Source organism: Danio aesculapii, chromosome 11, assembly GCF_903798145.1.
Source record: "Danio aesculapii chromosome 11, fDanAes4.1, whole genome shotgun sequence".
NCBI classification, from domain to species: domain Eukaryota; kingdom Metazoa; phylum Chordata; class Actinopteri; order Cypriniformes; family Danionidae; genus Danio; species Danio aesculapii.
The window spans coordinates 5,760,879-5,781,201 of record NC_079445.1 but is presented as its reverse complement, the minus strand read 5'-3'; the positions used below and the strand labels follow the sequence as shown (position 1 = coordinate 5,781,201).

Here is a 20,323-nt window from a genome sequence, read left to right as displayed (position 1 = left end):
GTTAGTTATACATGGCACTTTGTTCGTGTTTGCTGAATAATAATGTGCTCGTTTTTTCCGGCTTCTTCTTTGTTTCTTCGCGCTTCACTCTCGCGTTTGTCAGTGTCTGAGAGGATCGGGTTTCAAAAGCACGTCAATAATCAAGCGCAGGTTATTATCATCAGCTCAAGAAGTTTGTTATTTCAGATATAATGTTAGACGCGTGCGAGCGCAAGGAAGAAAGCGAAACCGCTCGCGCCTCAGACTGGCTCGTAAAAAACTACGGGGCACAGGGTAAATCTGCTCTGCTTCTTGGCTTTGTGGTTGTTCTTCCAGACGACGACAAGGTTTGTTTGAGCCCAGATCGACCATGGCTCGTTATTATATGTATAAATAATTCCGCTATAATCTCTCGGCTGTGCGTGTATTTCAAACATGGCGGGTTTTTTGTTTTTATTCTGGCTTGTTGCGTAAGCGAATGACGTATCTCTGTAAACCAATAGCTTTCAGCTGCGTGTGTGGCTCCGCCTTTTGGTACCCTTTCTCAGGTTTGGTACCCTTTCGAAAGGGTGCCGAAAAAGTGGTACGGTACGGTTCGGTTTGGTACGCTTTTTGACAGTGGAAACGGCCATAAAAGCGTACCAAACCAAACTGAACCGAACCGTACCGTACCACTCAGTGGAAACGGGCCATAAAAGTACTATAAAAATAGTGTAACGCATTACATTTCAGATGCAGTAATATTGTAATGTCACTTATTACCAGGCCCAGACCAAATCTGTGGATTTTTTTAATGATTTCTGTGCAGAATGTTGTAAAAAAACAAAAAAAAACAACCAAACAAACAAAAAAAACTTGAGGATTTATGTAAAATGATGAAATGAAATGATGAAAACCTAGTACACTTAAAAAAATTACAATAACAAATTCATTTTCCTTCGGCTTAGTCCCTTATTTATCAGGGGTCACCACAGCAGAATGAACCACCAACTATTGCGGCATATGTTTCACATAGAGGATGCCCTTCCAGCTGCAACCCAGCACTGGGAAACTCTCATACATTCTCACATTTGCACACACTCTCATTCACTACGGCCAATTTAGTTCATCCAATTTACCTATAGCACATGTCTTTGGACTATGGGGGAAACCGGAACACCCGGAGGAAACCCCACGCGAACACTGGGAGAACATGCAAACTTCCCACAGAAAAGCCAACTGGTCTAGCCTGGACTCGAACCGGCGACCTTCTTGCTGTAAGGCGACAGTGCTAACCACTAAGCCACTGTGCTGCAATAACTTCTACAATAACTAATGTATAATGTATTACATTTTGGAAGTAAATTGGCCAAACTCTGATACAACTGTTATAAGGCCATGCTATTGGTAGAAGACAGCCAATCAGCTTTGAGAAGAGCCCGCTCACCTTTAGAAGCCTCCGTGCCGTACGGGTTCCCCAGGCTGTCAGTCAAGTCAGGCAGCCACGCGTCTTTGACAGCGGATTTGAAGACCTCTCGGTTGTCCAGACTCTGGAGTGGCCGGAAGTTGTTACGCAGGTATTCCACGGATTTAACATGATCCTGCTGCTCTGTGGTGAAGATGGAGTAGAACGCCTCCAGCTGAGAAAAAGAGAGAGAGAGAATTCACTATGTTTTCACATCCGTCTCTTATTTTTCAGTAAGTCATCCCTCAAGATGTCTTTTTTTCTCCCCCTCCTTCCGAACAAGCGACTCGGAGGAATGTTATTTCAGCTCACGGACTGATCAAAGAGCAAAAACATGACCGACTGTCTGTCTTATTTTCGCCTCTGCCATGCCTCACTAACCTCCTGCATCGTTCCCGCTCTCGCTTTCATAAAACACTGAATGTTCAGAAAGCCAAAAGCCAAAAACGAAATCCGAAGAAATCTGGAGTCATTTGATGGGGCACTTGAACTAAAGCACGCTGTAAGAGGAGCCACATGTTGTGTGTGCGTGTGTGTGGGGAATGTGTTTGAGTTTCTACAATTGAGAAACAGCACTTTAGAGCCTGTTTGAGGATAAAGGTGGGTTTGATTTTGCCAAGTATGATGTGATCCTGGATTAACGTCTACTGTATGTTGATCCTGGAACATCATTCCTGCTTGAAAATATAATCCATAACCCTAAACCTAACCCTAACGGTCAATTATTCTCCAAATCAGAGACTTAAACAAGGATGTAGATGCACATAACACTAACAGTAAGCTATAATTTAACATAAACTGCAAATTTGTGCCTTAAATCTGATTGGCTGATTGGAATGTTCTTGCAGGATCAACACAGATACTGACCAAGAACATGTTCTACTTGGTGAAATCACACTAACCGATGATAAAACAGTGATATGGCTACACCTCCAGTGAAGAACATCATCAACAGTAATAAATAAATAAATAATAAATATTTGTACAAAAAATGTTGCTGATTCAGAGTTAAATATCAATTCAATCGTTCATTGATTCATAGTTTATTCATTCTTTCATTTGGACTGATTGGAATCAGGAATGTTAACTAAAAATAGCTCCCAAAATGGCACTCGCTTTTATTTTCATTGTTTAGTAAAAGATACTTCATTCATTCATTCATTCATTTTCTTTTTGGCTTAGTCCCTTTATTAATCTGGGGTTGCCTCAGCGGAATGAACCACCAATTAATTCAATTCAATTCAATTCAATTCAATTCAATTCAATTCAATTCAATTCAATTCAATTCACCTTTATTTGTATAGCGCTTTTGCAATGTAGATTGTGTCAAAGCAGCTTCACATAAAAGATCATAGTAAATTGGAACAGTGTAGTTCAGTTTTTAGTGTTTAAGTTCAGTTCAGTTTAGCTCAGTTCAGTGTGGTTTAAAAATCACTACTGAGAGTCCAAACACTGAAGAGCAAATCCATCGTTGCGCAGCTCTACAGATCCCAAACCATGAAAGCTAACGGTGACAGCGGAGACGGAAAAAAACAAACAAAAAACATTTATCCAGCACATGTTTTTACGCAGCAGATGCCCTTCCAGCTGCAACCCATCACTGGGAAACACCCATACACTCTCATTCACACACATATACTACTGATGATTTAGCTTACCCAATTCCCCTATACCCCATGTCTTTGGACTTGTGTGGGAAACCGGAGCACCTGGAGAAAACCCATGCAAACACGGAGAGAACATGCAAACTCCACACAGAAACGCCAACTGACCCATCCGAGGCTCGAACCAACGACCTCCTTGCTGTGAGGCGATTGTGTTACCCACTGGCCCACCGCGTCACCATAAGTAATAATGTAGTGCTTCATTCTGCGGGGACATCTATCTAGATGTATATTTTCCCCCTAATTACAATGGCTACTTGCAACAAAAGTAAGCAAATAAAGTACGTTTCCACTGACACATTGATAGTGCATCGCAGCAAGCATTTTCAGATCATTCATATGGAAGTTAAGTGCAAACGTCCACACAAATTGAGGCGGAGAACCAACAAACTTTTAATAATAAAAATAAACATGAAACAAATGGATGGTGGCAGTCCCTTGAGCTTCCGGGTCCTACACTTAATGCATTAATCAACAAGATGTGTTTGACAGGATGTGTTGCTATTTTCAGACCAGTGCAACTGTAATTTTCACGTTTATAGCAAACGTGCGTATTAATAGCAAATCCATTTGCACCCCTTTGTGGACTCATGGGTGTGCTATTCTGATAAGGAGGTGTGTTAAGGCGCATTGTTGGCGCGTTGCTATTTTGAGGAACTGAAATAGACAGTGCCATTGACCAAAAAATATCAGGTCCAAAGTCCAGCGCAGAGCGCATCAGTTATGTGCCTCTGTGGGTCCAAAACGCTTACACATTGCTTAATACACACAAGATGTACAGCAATGCACACATATCTTTACATATGAAAAATAAAGGATTAAAATGTTCATAAAAATGATTATTTTCAGTTTTTTGACCACACTTCATTTATTCGTTTGGTGGAAATTATAACTGACTTTAGAAATACATTTGAAACAAATCTTTGCACTTAGCAAACAATAAAATACTTAGGCTAATGGATGTCTTCAGTGGAGTGGGTACAACACCGTTACCTTATCTACGAAAGTAAAGGAGTAAAAAGTAAAGAGAAAGTAAAGAGGCTGAATGGAGGAGGGTTGTTCTTTATCCTCGCACTGCAGATGGTCTGTTTAACTGTTTTCTCGCTAGTGAAGTGTTCAGTTTATCCACTTACAAAGTCCACCAAGTAAATATTAATTACGCCATGGCACAACGAAAGTGACTCTTAAAGGGGATGGCAAATGAGACTCTGACTGGGTTAATGCACGTTAAGCTCAAAACACACCCATAACTCATTAAGAGAATAAGCACAACCCTGTTAGACCATGCGCTATAGCGCAAAGCGTATTTTTCCGTTCTTAAAATAGCAAAAGTGGATTCAGACATGTCCGTAATGCTTTTGCACCCTGCACTTTAGACTTTTCACTTAGATCATTAAAATAGGACCCTGTATGTGACACTTAAGACAGGTCACAGTTAACACTCATGCTTCCCGCCTCATACAAGCTTAACTTTTCGAATAAAGGTAAAAAATCGAATCTGTTGGAGATGTCCGAAAAAGTCCACAGAGGGGGGCTGATCACCAGAATAGGGAAGTCCCAGAGTAAAATAAGAAAATATTTTGGGGGCTTGTGGGTGGTTAAAGTCCCTGGCGTCTGGCTGAGATCAAAACCTTTTATTACATTCGGCTAGCTAAAGCGATCTACTCCCGGGAGGGGGTTAAAATCAGGGGCCTTGCGATTTACTTACAGAAGGAAGTTAACATTGAGGGGCACGTAATTAGAGCTGTAAAGCTTAACTTTTGATTTTAGGTGAAAAAGTCTAATCTGTTGGAGACGTCCAATAGATTAATGGGTACCGAAAAAGTCCACAGAGGGGGGCTGATCACCAGAATGGGGAAGTGACAGAGTAAAATGAGAAAATATGATACACCGGTGGTTTGGAATATGGAAAAACTGTATGGAAAACCAACTGTTTTCATCAGTTTTTATATTATTTGTTTCCATTTTATTTATACTTGTCTCTTTTATTCATGTTTATGTAAAACACTTTGAATTGCCAGTGTGTATGAAATGTGCTATATAAGTAAATTTGCCTTGCCTTACAACTCTCATGGCTTTCGGTCCCGCCCCCTGACTACACAAACCATCAAGTGTGCTGTAAAATCCTTCATTCCTAAATGCTTTACCACAAGTCTGGTCCGTGACGTCACTTACACAGAGACTCACTGTGCGTCAATATGTTGCTCTCGAATTATCTCCTAATCACAATCCTCATCTATTAATCCCTTATATGCCGAAACCTCGCTTCTAAACAGCTTATCAGGATTGGGCACCGGCTACAAAAGCACGTCTTATATTGTGTGCGATTCTTAGCGCGGTAGTAATCCAGGACAGATTTGTTGCGTGTTTATGAAATGACTGCGCATCATGGGTATGAAGGTTAAGTAATCCCTTGTGGGAAATCACAGCAACAGGGCTGTTCTGGGTCACACATCTGTCTGTGTCTGTCTGCGCGTGTGTGTCACTGTTCAAAAGACATGCTGGAGTCTGATGGTTGAGTAATCCCTTATGGCAAATGCCATAGCAACAGGGCATTCTTGGGGCAAACAGCAAGGTGTGTGTGTATGAGTATGTGTCTGCGATGTCCACCTATGCTCCAGATGTTGTAAATGCAGTAGACTGACTGAGCATCGATCGGCTCTTAAAGCGCCCCAGAGCTCCGTCTGTCAGTCTCCGTGACCTACTTCCTGCTTTGATGAAGAACAAAGGAGCAAGAAACACGGGGAGTGAAGGACAACTGTCTTCCTCCATAGACTCACTTATATCTGCCTCGGCTGTGTTTCCTTTTAAACAAAATCACCTAGAGACCAAAGGGAACAAAGGAACTTTAAGAGGTGTCAAATGAGAGCAGAAAGCTTCGGCGGGCAGCGTTTTACGGCTCTGAAGAAGGGACTGTGTCTTCCTGTTTAAAGCTTCGTAAGCCGTGACCTATACAAATACCACTTCCTGCAGTTTGATCTGACGGGCTTGAAACATTTGGATACAGATGGCAGTGACTCATCTGACAAAAATCTGGGCTATTACTAGACAGAGTTACTGTTATTCGACATATAAGCTGACTACACGTAAAGTCATGTAAATGCCTTGGAAACGTCATAAATGGTTTCAACGTTAAGAGTATTTTACCCATTAAAGTGAGTCATCATTTACTCATCCTACTGTTGTCATAACATAAAAGAGGATTTTTTAATATATCCTGCTTGCACTTGTTCATATAACAGTAGGGTACAGTGACCAGCATTAAAGGGGTCCTAATATGCCTAATAGGCACACGACGTCAACATGACGTCAGACTGATGTTGTACCCCAACGTTGTCGGGAAGTTGCATTTTGTTTGGAATTGAAAACTGGGTTGACATCAGAATCCAACATCAGGCCGACGTCAATGTCCAACATTCAACCTAAAATCAACCAAATATCAACGTCTAATGATGTTACAGCTTGGCGTCGTGTGGACGTTACCACTATGACGTCTATTAAACGTTGGATTTTGGTTGCCGTATCTCATGAATAAGTCAGAATTTGAAGTCAATATGACGTTGGTTTAAGATGTTGGCTCGAAAGTAAAGGAGTAAAAAGTAAAGAGAAAGTAAAGAGGCTGAATGGAGGAGGGTTGTTCTTTATCCTTGCACTGCAGATGGTCTGTTTAACTGATTTCTCGCTAGTGAAGTGTTCAGTTTATCCACTTACAAAGTCCACCAAGTAAATATTAATTATGCCATGGCGCGACAGAACTGACTCTTAAAGGGGATGGGAAATGAGACTCTGACTGGGTTAATGCACGTTATGCTCAAAACACACCCATAAAATCAACCAAATATCAACATCTAATGATGTTACAGCTTGGCGTCATGTGGACGTTACCACTATGGCGTCTATTAGACGTTGGATTTTGGTTGCCATATCTCTTGAATTAGTCAGATTTTGACGTCAACATGACGTTGGTTTAATTGTTGGCTCGGCGTTGGATAACTGAGTTAATTCTGACTTCAACTGTATATGTGTATATATATATATATATATATATATATATATATATATATATATATATACACACAGTTGAAGTCAGAATTGTTAGCCCTCCTTTAAATTATTAGTATTTTTTTAATATTTGCCAAATTATGCTTTACAGATCGAGGAAATTTTTTTACAGTATGTCTGATAATATATTTTCTTGTTTGATTTATTTCAGCTAGAATAAAAGCAGTTTTTAATTTTTTGAAATCCATTTTAAGGTCAATATTATTAGCCCCATTAATATATTTTTTTCGATAGTCTACAGAACAAATCATTATTATACAATAACTTGCCTAATTACCCTAACCTGCCTATTTAACCTAATTAACCTAGTTAAGCCTTTAAATATCACTTTAAGCTGTATAGAAGTGTCTTGAAAAATATTTAGTCAAATATTATTTACTGTCATCATGGCAAAGATAAAATAAATCAATTATTAAAGATGAGTTATTAAAATTATTGTGTTTAGAAATGTGTTGAGAAAAAAATATTCTCTCCATGTAACATAAATTGGGCAAAAAAATTTAAATAAACAGGGCTAATTCCTGTTTAAGTGAATTCTAGTGAATTCTGACTTCAACTGTAACTGTATATATATATATATATATATATATATATATATATATATATATATATATATATATATATATATATATATATATATATATATATATATATTCAATCCAAAACAAAAGTTATATCATTGAAAACACTGCTAAGTTTTAATATTAAAGTGCTGTGTTCGAAACAGACGGAACTTGCTTCTTTGGCAAGGTGACAGGTGGCAGTACTAAAAAACATCTAAGCTGTTTTTTTTTAAATTGTTTGCCAATTAAATTGCACCGGGATAGCTAACCAATCACAACACATTTAATTTTTCGGAAGGTTGGACTTCATCAAACCCGGAACTAATCAAACCGTTTGTACAAGGCTGGTGAGAAAGGTATTGCAATGTTTTTTTTTTCACCAAGCATGAGAGCATGTTCTAGTACACCCCCCAAACTGAATCAAGACTTAGCATCATAGGACCCCTTAAAAGATACAATTCACCCAGAAATGAAGTTTCTGTAATCATTTACTCTCGCTTTTGATGAACATAAAAGAAATCATTAGACATAACTTCGAAAGTATTTTTTTCCTTCACTTGATTTCAATGACTACAGGTTTGAAACATTCTTCTAAATATCTTCTTTTGTGTTCAATAGAAAAAACAAACAAACAACAGCAGCAGCTCATAGTAAACAAGTAAGTTGGGTGTACAGTACTATACCAATGCTTCTCAACCACATTCCCGGAAGACCACCAGCTCTGCACATTCACCATGTCTCCTCAACCAAACACACTTGATTTAGATCATCAGCTCATTAGCGGTGACTGAAAGACCTGTAATGGATGTGACAGACAAAGGAGGCATCCAAAACATGCAGTGCTGGTGGTCCTCCAGGAACGTGGTTGAAAAACACTGTACTATACTTTAATAAAATAAATTAAAGCTGCAAAGGCATCAGATTGATCTCGTGTGAAATTTGTTGAGCATGGGCTATAATAATTCGGTTAAAATATATATCTACAAAACAAATAAAATAAATAAACAGAAGATACAAAGAACACAGTCCATGTGTTTTCAGCTCTGAGGTGAATCTATTTCTTATATCTGTCACAGCAGTAAGTTCACATTCATCCACTGTAGGTGAGTCGGAATCAAACACACAGCCGTGCATGAAGACAAATGGTCAAGGTTAGGATTTTTGTTAAATAAATTGCATTTTGGTCTGTTTTTTTTTACCAAATACCATTTAACATCCCCTGAACACTTGGTAACTTGAATTCTTTTATGTCTTTTTATTTTTTTAAGCTTAACGCTGGTCGCTATTCACTTCTCTGACACGGACGAGAGCAAACAGGACATTTTTTTGTGTAATTCCTGCTTTTGTATTTTCTATTCTGTTGGGTTATGAATAGAAGCATGTTCAGGCACTATCAAGGTGAGAAAGTAATACAGTTCATTTTTTAAGGTTCTGACCTAAAATGTCTGTCAGCTAATTCAATCTGCACAAAGTCAGTGCTTTTATGTAATATAAAACAGTTTAACATCACAACATTTAATCCTAAAAATGGGCCACTTCTACCTTATGCTGCATTTCAGTGTGCTGTGACAGAAACATAAATCAATATTTGCATTTGTTTATCCTTTAGTATTTCTATAGGAATCATGTGATGGACAGTGCCATGTTAGTTATAGTTATATTATGACTTAATATAACTTAATAAAACGAAACGGATGAGTTATAAAAAAAATTCACCCCTCTCAGAGTTGTCATGAAGGTTAATCATGGCTATATGCACCAAAGCCATCATTTGTTCCAGGCTGTAAGCATGTTTTTATCAGCTGTAAAAATGGCCAATTTCCCATTGCAGTCAGAAATGACCTGGACTTCCTGGAGCCAGCCCCCCAAGGCGAGTCGATGAATTGCAGTTTTAGTTACTTCCGTATTGGCTTCCCGAGGGAGAGCGGGAGGTTGCCCCTTGGTGCTTACCAGCGACCTCTGGTGGTTAGAGATCGCAGGTAATCATGACAGGCTGGGCTTTATTGATTTTTTTTTTTATATTGTGAATTTACATAAGTACATTAAAATTAATAATATCAACAGCAAAATCATATTGGGCGTGCCAGAGTTTACACAGGGGCGCCCCTAGGGTAGGGGTACAAAAATAGAATTGGGATTGGGCCTACAGCTGCTGGATTTACAACACATGAACTCAAACATGAACCTAAAATACATGAAAGTAAGTGGCTGGGTGACGAATAAAGGAAATGTTTTGTTCATCTAAACAGTGTGTATCTGTTGTGAAAGACACACATTTACAGTTATTTTCTATTCTGTTAGTTTTTGAATAGAAGCATGTTCAGGCAGTTTCAAGGTGAGAAAGTAATGTAGTTAATTTTTTAGGGTTTTGACTTATAATATTGAACAGATATTTATTTCGAAAGTCTGTCAGCTAATTCAATCGGTAAAAAGTCAGTGCTTTTATGTAATATAACACAGTTTAACATAACAACATTTTTCTTACTTTCTTAAAAATGGGCCACTTCTACCTTATGCTGCATTTCAGTATGCAGTGACGGAAACATAAATCAATATATGCATTTGTTTATCCTTTAGTGTTACTATAGGAATCATGTGATGGACAGTGCCATGTTAGTTCATGTTGCAGTGGAGAGATTAAGGCCCAATCCCAATTCTACCTCTTAGCCTTTCCCCATCCCAATTCTTTTTAGCTTGAAGGCGTGGGGCTAAGGGGAATTACTAGTTAGCCCTTAAAATGGAGATTTTTCAGGATCACACTTAAGGGGTACAAACATTTCCCAGAATGCACCATTTACAGCGGCAGCATGGCTGCACACGGAAGTAAAAAAGATGCACAAATTAGTATTTTTAGTCATTATTACGAATTTTTACAACAAACAAGCACATGTTTTAATACATTCGTAACAGCGTTTGTGTTTTACCGTCATGCTTTAAAAAACCCCCAGCTAAAATAAAAACCGCAAAATTTTGCGATCTATAATCCATAATCAGGCAATGCAGTGGCGCAATCACAGCAAGAAGGTCGCTGGGTCGAGCCTCGGCTCAGTTGCCGTTTCTGTGCGGAGTTTGCATGTTCTCCCTGCATGGGTTTCCTCCGGGTGCTCCGGTTTCCCCCACAGTCCAAAGACATGCGGTACAGGTGAATTGGGTAGGATAAATTGTCCGTAGTGTATGAGTGTATGTGTGAATGAGTGTGTGTGTGTGGATGTTTCCCAGAGATGGGTTGCAGCTGGAAGGGCATCCGCTGCGTAAAAACGTGCTGGATAAGTTGGCGGTTCATTCCGCAGTGGCGACCCCGGATTAATAAAGGAAAATGAATGAAATAATCCATAATCATAACACCTGTATAGTAGTCCCACAACATTCTGACACTCGATGACACTTGAATCCCCTGTCAGAAAAGTCTAGTGGCTGGGAATGAGCTTTTTACAGTGTCTGCTATAATGTTACTGTTGTTACTATATAAATATATAATATAATATGCATATAATCATATTATATATTTATATATCATATACATATATTAAATATATCATTCCGCTGTGGCGACTCCTGATAAATAAGCGACTATGCCAAAGGAAAATTAATGAATGAGTATCATTTAATGCACGCACACACACACTTAAGCAATAATGCGTTCATCCCAGTCTCATTTTCATTCGTCTCAAATTAAATGCGTACCCTTCCAGTCTGTTTCTATCTAAAATATGTATTTTACAGTTACAGTCTTACACCATACAGATATAAATCTTGTAATAACCATGAAATCGCATTGAATCATACATGGCCGGATGAGGTTTACACAGATGTTCTTTGATCTTTTACATGTGAGAGCAAAGCCTCTGTTTGCCATTTCTCTTTTAACGCGCGGTGAGATCAGAAGCCGCAGAGAGGCCAGAGACAGATCGCTTTCTGACAGAGACCAACCTTCATAAACAGAAACTGTGTTCCCGGTCTGTAGAAACTTTAGACCACACTTCTTATCACGTTAATCTGTATGTGATATCTGGGTCTAAAGGCTCGTACGAACTGAGACGCTTTTCGTTTGCGTTTATCGTCAGCGTTTTTCGAGACGTTTTTCCGGATTCAAACCCAATCGATTTTTATTGGCGTCGAGCAGAAAATATAGCAAAATCAATCCTTGATGTTAGATGGCGCTACACAACTTTAAGCTTCTGACACCCGCTTGTGACACAGAAGAAGAAGAGAGAAAGTTAACACGCTTGTTGTTAAAGTTACTGGCGATTCGAACTTTGATGTGGAGGCTGAAGTATGAGAAGGAGGATCATTTTCCAAATGATCAACTAGAAGTCAAGTTATTATTTGTTGCTCTTACAACTGGGATCGACAACAAAACTTTTGTCAGGTAGTGTATAATAATCTCGGTCCAATCACTCTTCAGTATCAATCCTGAGGAATTTAGCTCTAAAAAGCGAGCATGTACAATTTAATTTAATTACAATGAAATCACTTCACATTCCTTAACAAGAAGAATTAAATTAGAAGATTTGGCAAGATTTTGGACAAAAATGTTTAAAGAGAAGCATATATTACCCGTTTAAATTGCTTTTCTTTTTTTAAATCACTTTTATATACGTTTAAATCTCTTTTTCTGACCTTCACACAGCTGTTCATGTTGCCTGTTAGCATGATGACGATGCTCCATTTTTTTAGGGGTTGGTTTTCTTATATTACAGTGTAAAAGCTCAGTTTGAGAGTATTTCTTATCAATCAGAGCTCAGGAATGGTGCCGAGAGGGAGGACAGGATGAATGTGCGCAAGCCGAGCTGAGCAGCGCATACTAATGGAGAAGCATGAGTCAGTGTGCTCCAAGTCTGAGGTCTCGCAAGGTCCATTCAAACAATAACCAGTATTATACACACTGCTGTTTTCTTTTGTTTCTCACACTGTTTAAGCTCTTGTCCCAAACCCCAGGTGTTTTACAAGAGCTCTGTTTAATAAATCTGAAGCAGTTTTAACGCCTCAGACATTCCTCAACTAGGTCAGCTTCATGGTATTATGAGCATTTTTTTTCTTTGAGTGTTGCTTTGAATGCAGAAATAATTTGTTCCCAGTTTTATACAGCATAATTTGGAGTTTGTCTTAAAGGTCTGCTGAAGTGGCTTGAAATGCACAGTTTTGTTCAATGTGTGACATATTTTCAAGTCAAAGCTTAAAAACAAGTCAAAGCTTAAAAATAAATAAATAAACAAACAAACAAACAAATAAATAAATAAATAAATAAATAAATAAATAAATAAATAAATAAATAAATAAATAAATAAATAAAATAAAAATAACTGAAGCTCAATTTCAAACCAAATGTAAAAGTTTGAGGACAGACTTTATAGTGGCTTGAGAAATGCCTTTCAAAGTAATTTATTTAGTTTGAAAGTATCAAGTTGGCTAAAAGCAACATAATTAACAACATAAATTAAAAAGCAAATTACATTATATTATAAAGCATGGATTAGCATGTTGTTACCATGATTCTATCATGAATAAGCATGATTCTAGCATGAATAAGCATGATTCTAGCATGCATTAGCATGCTGTTAGCATGATTCTAGCATGAATTAGCATGTTGTTAGTATGATTCTAGCATGAATTAGCATGTTGTTAGCATGATTCTAGCAAGAATTAGCATGTTGTTAGCATGATTCTAGCATGAATTAGCATGTTGTTACCATGATTCTATCATGAATAAGCATGATTCTAGCATGAATAAGCATGATTCTAGCATGCATTAGCATGCTGTTAGCATGATTCTAGCATGAATTAGCATGTTGTTAGTATGATTCTAGCATGAATTAGCATGTTGTTAACATGATTCCAGCATGAATTAGCATGTTGTTAGCGTGATTCTAACAAAAATATCATATTGTTATCATGATTGTAGCATGGATTATCATGTTTCTAGCCTGAATGAGCATGTTGTTAGTATGATTCCAACATCAACTAGCATGTTGCTAGCATGATTACAAGATGAATTAGCATATTGTTAACATGTTTCTAACACGAATTAACATGTTGTTAGCATGATTATATCATGAATAAGCATGATTCTAGCATGCATTAGCATGTTGTTAGCATGATTCTAGCAAGAATTAGCATGTTGTTAGCATGATTCTAGCATGAATTAGCATGTTGTTAGCATGATTATATCATGAATAAGCATGATTCTAGCATGCATTAGCATGTTGTTAGCATGATTCTAGCAAGAATTAGCATATTGTTAACATGTTTTAACATGAATTAGCATGTTGTTAGCATGATTACAAAACGGATTAGTATGTTGTTAACATGTTTTTAACATGAATTAGCATGTTGTTAGCATGATTATATCATGAATAAGCATGATTCTAGCATGCATTAGCATGTTGTTAGCATGATTCTAGCAAGAATTAGCATGTTGTTAGCATGATTCTAGCATGAATTAGCATGTTGTTAGCATGATTCTAGCATGAATTAGCATGTTGTTAGCATGATTCTAGCAAGAATTAGCATGTTGTTAGCATGATTCTAGCATGAATTAGCATGTTGTTAGCATGATTCTAGCATGAATTAGCATGTTGTTAGCATGATTCTAGCAAGAATTAGCATGTTGTTAGCATGATTCTAGCAAGAATTAGCATGTTGTTAGCATGATTCTAGCATGAATTAGCATGTTGTTAGCATGATTCTAGCATGAATTAGCATGTTGTTAGCATGATTCTAGCAAGAATTAGCATGTTGTTAGCATGATTCTAGCATGAATAAGCATGATTCTAGCATGCATTAGCATGCTGTTAGCATGATTCTAGCATGAATTAGCATGTTGTTAGTATGATTCTAGCATGAATTAGCATGTTGTTAACATGATTCCAGCATGAATTAGCATGTTGTTAGCGTGATTCTAACAAAAATATCATATTGTTATCATGATTGTAGCATGGATTATCATGTTTCTAGCCTGAATGAGCATGTTGTTAGTATGATTCCAACATCAACTAGCATGTTGCTAGCATGATTACAAGATGAATTAGCATATTGTTAACATGTTTCTAACACGAATTAACATGTTGTTAGCATGATTATATCATGAATAAGCATGATTCTAGCATGCATTAGCATGTTGTTAGCATGATTCTAGCAAGAATTAGCATGTTGTTAGCATGATTCTAGCATGAATTAGCATGTTGTTAGCATGATTATATCATGAATAAGCATGATTCTAGCATGCATTAGCATGTTGTTAGCATGATTCTAGCAAGAATTAGCATATTGTTAACATGTTTTAACATGAATTAGCATGTTGTTAGCATGATTACAAAACGGATTAGTATGTTGTTAACATGTTTTTAACATGAATTAGCATGTTGTTAGCATGATTATATCATGAATAAGCATGATTCTAGCATGCATTAGCATGTTGTTAGCATGATTCTAGCAAGAATTAGCATGTTGTTAGCATGATTCTAGCATGAATTAGCATGTTGTTAGCATGATTCTAGCATGAATTAGCATGTTGTTAGCATGATTCTAGCAAGAATTAGCATGTTGTTAGCATGATTCTAGCATGAATTAGCATGTTGTTAGCATGATTCTAGCATGAATTAGCATGTTGTTAGCATGATTCTAGCATGAATTAGCATGTTGTTAGCATGATTCTAGCATGAATTAGCATGTTGTTAACATGATTCCAGCATGAATTAGCATGTTGTTAGCGTGATTCTAACAAAAATATCATATTGTTATCATGATTGCAGCATGGATTATCATGTTTCTAGCATGAATGAGCATGTTGTTAGTATGATTCCAACATGAACTAGCATGTTGCTAGCATGATTACAAGATGAATTAGCATATTGTTAGCATGTTTCTAACAAGAATTACCATGTTGTTAGCATGATTACAACATGGATTAGTATGTTGTTAACATGTTTTTAGCATGAATTAGCATGTTGTTAGCATGATTATATCATGAATAAGCATGATTCTAGCATGAATTAGCATGTTGTTAGCATGATTCTAGCATGAATTAGCATGTTGTTAGCATGATTCTAGCATGAATTAGCATGTTGTTAGCATGATTCTAGCATGAATTAGCATGTTGTTAACATGATTCCAGCATGAATTAGCATGTTGTTAGCGTGATTCTAACAAAAATATTATATTGTTATCATGATTTTAGCATGGATTATCATGTTTCTAGCATGAATGAGCATGTTGTTAGTATGATTCCAACATCAACTAGCATGTTGCTAGCATGATTACAAGATGAATTAGCATATTGTTAACATGTTTCTAACACGAATTAACATGTTGTTAGCATGATTACAACATGGATTAGTATGTTGTTAACATGTTTTTAGCATGAATTAGAATGTTGTTAGCATGATTATATCATGAATAAGCATGATTCTAGCATGCATTAGCATGTTGTTAGCATGATTCTAGCAAGAATTAGCATGTTGTTAGCATGATTCTAGCATGAATTAGCATGTTGTTAACATGATTCCAGCATGAATTAGCATGTTGTTAGCGTGATTCTAACAAAAATATCATATTGTTATCATGATTGTAGCATGGATTATCATGTTTCTAGCATGAATGAGCATGTTGTTAGTATGATTTCAACATGAACTAGCATGTTGCTAGCATGATTACAAGATGAATTAGCATATTGCTAACATGTTTGTGAAACGAATTAGCATGTTGTTAGCATGATTACAACACGGATTAGTATGTTGTTAACATGTTTTTAGCATGAATTATCATGTTGTTAGCATGATTACAACATGGATTAGCATGCTGTTAACATGTTTCCAGCATGAATTAGTATTTTGTTAACATGTTTCTAACATGAATTAGCATGTTGTTAAGATGTTGTTAGTATGAATTAGCATGTTGTTAGCATGATTCTAGCATGAATTGGCATGTTGGTAGCATGATTCTAGCATTAATTAGCATTTTGTTAGCATGTTTCTAGTTTAAATTAACATGTTGCTTATATGTTTCTAACATGCGAGAGCATGTTGTTATGATTCTAGCATAGATTAGCATGTTTCCAGAGTGAATGAGCATGTTGTTATCTAAATTCAAACATGAAATAGCATGTTGTTAACATGTTTCTAACATGAATTAGCATGTTACTTGCATGATTACAACATGGATTAGCATGTTGTTAACATGTTTTTAGCATGAATTAACATATAACTAGCTGATAACATGATGCTGACATGAATTAGCATGTTGTTAGCATGCTTCTAACATGAATTATCATGTTGTTATCATGAGTCTAGCATGGATTAGCATGTTTGTAACATGAATGAGCATGCTGTTAACATGATTCCAACATGAATTAGCATGTTGTTGACAATTTTGCAAACATGAAATAGCATGTTGTTAACATCTTTCTAGCATGAATTAGCATGTTGCTAGCATGATTGCAACATAGATTAGCATGTTGTTAACATGTTTCTAGCATGAATTAGCATGAAAATAGCATGATTTTGGCATGAATCAGCATGTTTCCAGCATAAATTAACATGTTTTAGCACAAATTAGCATGTGCTAGCATGTTTCTAGCAAGATTAACATGTCAGTATTATGTTAGAATTAATAGCAGATGTTAGAACAGAAATGGGCTACAGTCGGATCTTACAAGGAAACATGACTGGCATACGAAAATGTACAATTTTAAAAGGAGGCGTGGCACCGAACCCCACCCCTAAACCCAACCGCCCTCGGGGTATAAGCAAATTGTACTAAATGAGATTGTACGAATTCTTACGAAGCCACGAAATCAAAAAGTTCTGAAATGCTGTATATGTGCAGCAGAAACGTACCTGTTTGTATGAGAGGAACACAGGCCGACTGAAGACGATCCACTCCACCACTTTACTGCAGGGTGGTGTGGTCAGAGAGCCGATGTAGCGGTAGTAGCTCCCGATGGAGGACGGCAGCAGGTCTCTCAGCACAAAGGGCTCTAGAAAGGTCTCTTTCTCTGAAAACAAATAATAAAGAGGAAGTTTAATCTAAACGGTGTTCGCTAAAGCCTAAAGAGTACTTCAGTTCCCAAATTCACCATCAGCTCATTATTTGTGTACTGTAGATGCTCCTCACACATGCACATTGAATTGTTTGCTACTGCTGTATTTGTCTGCATGTAGTCAACATTGAACCGGGCCAATGTTTCCCCGTTGGCAAAGAAATAGAGGAGAATGTCCAAGACCAACAACACACTAAAGACAGCAAATTATTGTTTTTTTATTACAAACAATTGTTTAATTCTTCTAAAGGGTTCAATTATAAAATCTTATCAGTCATTAAGGAAGAACATTCAAACCAAACACATGAAAATACAATATCATGTCCAATTAAGAGTGTCATTCTGCGAATAAAAATATATATTCAAATGTATTCTTGGGACTTTTAATGTATTGTAATGACTTTTAATGTATTATAAGTACTTGTAAAAATGGTCTAATATTAAACATAACTATATTAATTTCTCTGTTTTTCTTAATTGTAAGTTACTCTGGATTTTTTAGGTAATGGTTTGAGTAAAATGTAGATTTGGGCTTTATTCTGTAAAAGGTCTGATAGCATTTCCAACACAATCTCACGGCAATTCGTAACTTTTTGATTTAGTGGCTAATTCGTATGAATTCGTACGATCTAATTCGTACAATTTAGTACGATTTGCTCATCCGCCAATGACGGTTGGGTTTAGGGGTGGGGTTAGGTGCCACGCCTCCTTTTTAAAATCGTACAATTTCGTACAACTGAACTCGTACGAATTAGCCACTAAACTGTCAAAACGTGAAATACTTACGTTTTCTCGTGAGATCAGGCTGGCATTTCTTGTAAATTTGTTATGAAATTATTGTCTTTATTATTGTTTTGTTTTTTGTTTTTTTCATCATTCGGTTGTTATTCCGCCAAATATTAATTCCTTAACTTTTCTTAAAGGGCACCCTTTTTTCAGATTTAATATGTGTTTTGCGTCTCCAGAATGTGTCTGTAAAGTTTCAGCTCAAAACACCCACCATTTTTTATTATACCTTTTTTTAAATTCCTATTTATACATTTTTGCACTGGGTGGCGGTTTTGGTGTACTGCTCCTTTAAGGCTAGTCCTCCCCGCCCACCGTTTCTACGCCTTTCTGCGTGCCCTAATCTCCTCCCTCGGCTGCGTCAGACAACAGACAGACTTAAAGGAAGCAGATCTCACGTAGCGTTTGTGAGAAATACTACAGTAAGAACTTTACCAATGAGTATTTATTGTGCAGTTGCATTGCAGAGTCACACAAACCCCTACTCTTTTTCAAAGGATATCCTGGGATTTTTAACGACCACAGAGAGTCAGGACCTCGGTTTAACAACTCATCCAAAAGACAACGCTCACTGAGCAGTTTAGAGTCCACATCAATATACTGGGGCATTAGGACCCACACAGTCCACAGGTTGAGCGCCTAATATTTGCGTTTGAATATTTATATTGTTTGCTAATTAATAACCTTATGTGAAACTCTGAATCTGCATCTCATTTTGGAGGCTGCAACTGTCCACCGGAGGTTGCATTTTCGGTAGCAAACACATGCTCTGAGAGCCTTCAGGACTGAATAAATCACACCAGGGGAACCCAGGGTGCTAAAATATTATTGGCTAAACTGGCATTAGGTGGGTTAAATGACCAAAACAAAGACAGACATACCAACATGTAACACACATTCTCAAAGCAGAAGAACTGACTTCAGCATTGTTTTTTCAGATATACAAGAATGTTCACGTAGCATGTTTCTTGAATATCTGCAAACATGGTATTTATATGCTTTAGAAGAGTCAAAAACTTACATACAGCACCTTTAAGTATTTGACTTAGTTTATATATCTTCCTCAGTCTTATGTACTTGAGATTGAATAAATGCTTTTTTTTTTTTGGATCGCATGAAACACTTGAATATAATTATATTAAAAATATATATTTTTATTAATAATAGAAAGTTTAAAAGGGACATTGCAGTATAACCCAGCTACAATTTCAAGCAGCCAATGCTCCACATTTAGACTTGCATTTTGCATTTTAATTTGCAGCCATAGTCCCCGGTTAGACTTTTTATACAACAATAAAGCAGAAATAAAGTTGTACACTTCTTTTGAATAGGGAGGACTGATGTTTACTACAGTTAAGCCAGAGCTGCTTACAGAGCTGATACATTTAGATCGGGGGTCTCAAACTGCCGGCCCGTGGGCCATTTACAGCCCGCCCTCCTCCTCCCTCCAGCTCGCAACTGACATCAAAAATATAGGGGGTGGGTGTGGATTTTGAGGCAGGGGCGGAACAGTGGGAATGTGTGTGTGCCGTGCAGAGAGTGGCATGCTGGAAATTACGAAGAATTAGGGGGGGGGGGTTATGCACCAGGTTACCTTACACCAAAGCTGAGGAGCTTTTAAATTCCGGGAGTTTTTGGGAGACAGAACAAAACGGGAGATGGGTCTGAAATACGGGAGACTACAGAAAAAAATGGGAGTGTTGGCAGGTATGGTTAAAACTGCTCTCCTATAAACTGTCACTAAATGAAATGGCCTCCCGCCAATTTGAGTTTGAGTCCCCTGATTTAG

The 20,323-nt window shown here is 37.2% G+C and overlaps 1 protein-coding gene across 2 annotated transcripts in view; it reads right to left on the bottom strand.

The window, feature by feature from the left end:
* ptprga (protein tyrosine phosphatase receptor type Ga) overlaps positions 1-20,323 on the bottom strand; it is a 592,629-nt gene that overhangs the window by 123,464 nt on the left and 448,842 nt on the right. For both annotated transcript variants that reach the window (XM_056467738.1, XM_056467739.1), the window contains exons 7-8: positions 17,546-17,703; positions 1,406-1,598 (exon numbers count right to left, since the gene is read on the bottom strand). In XM_056467738.1, the coding sequence (XP_056323713.1) occupies positions 1,406-1,598; positions 17,546-17,703 (351 nt within the window). The remainder of the gene's footprint in view (positions 1-1,405; positions 1,599-17,545; positions 17,704-20,323) is intronic.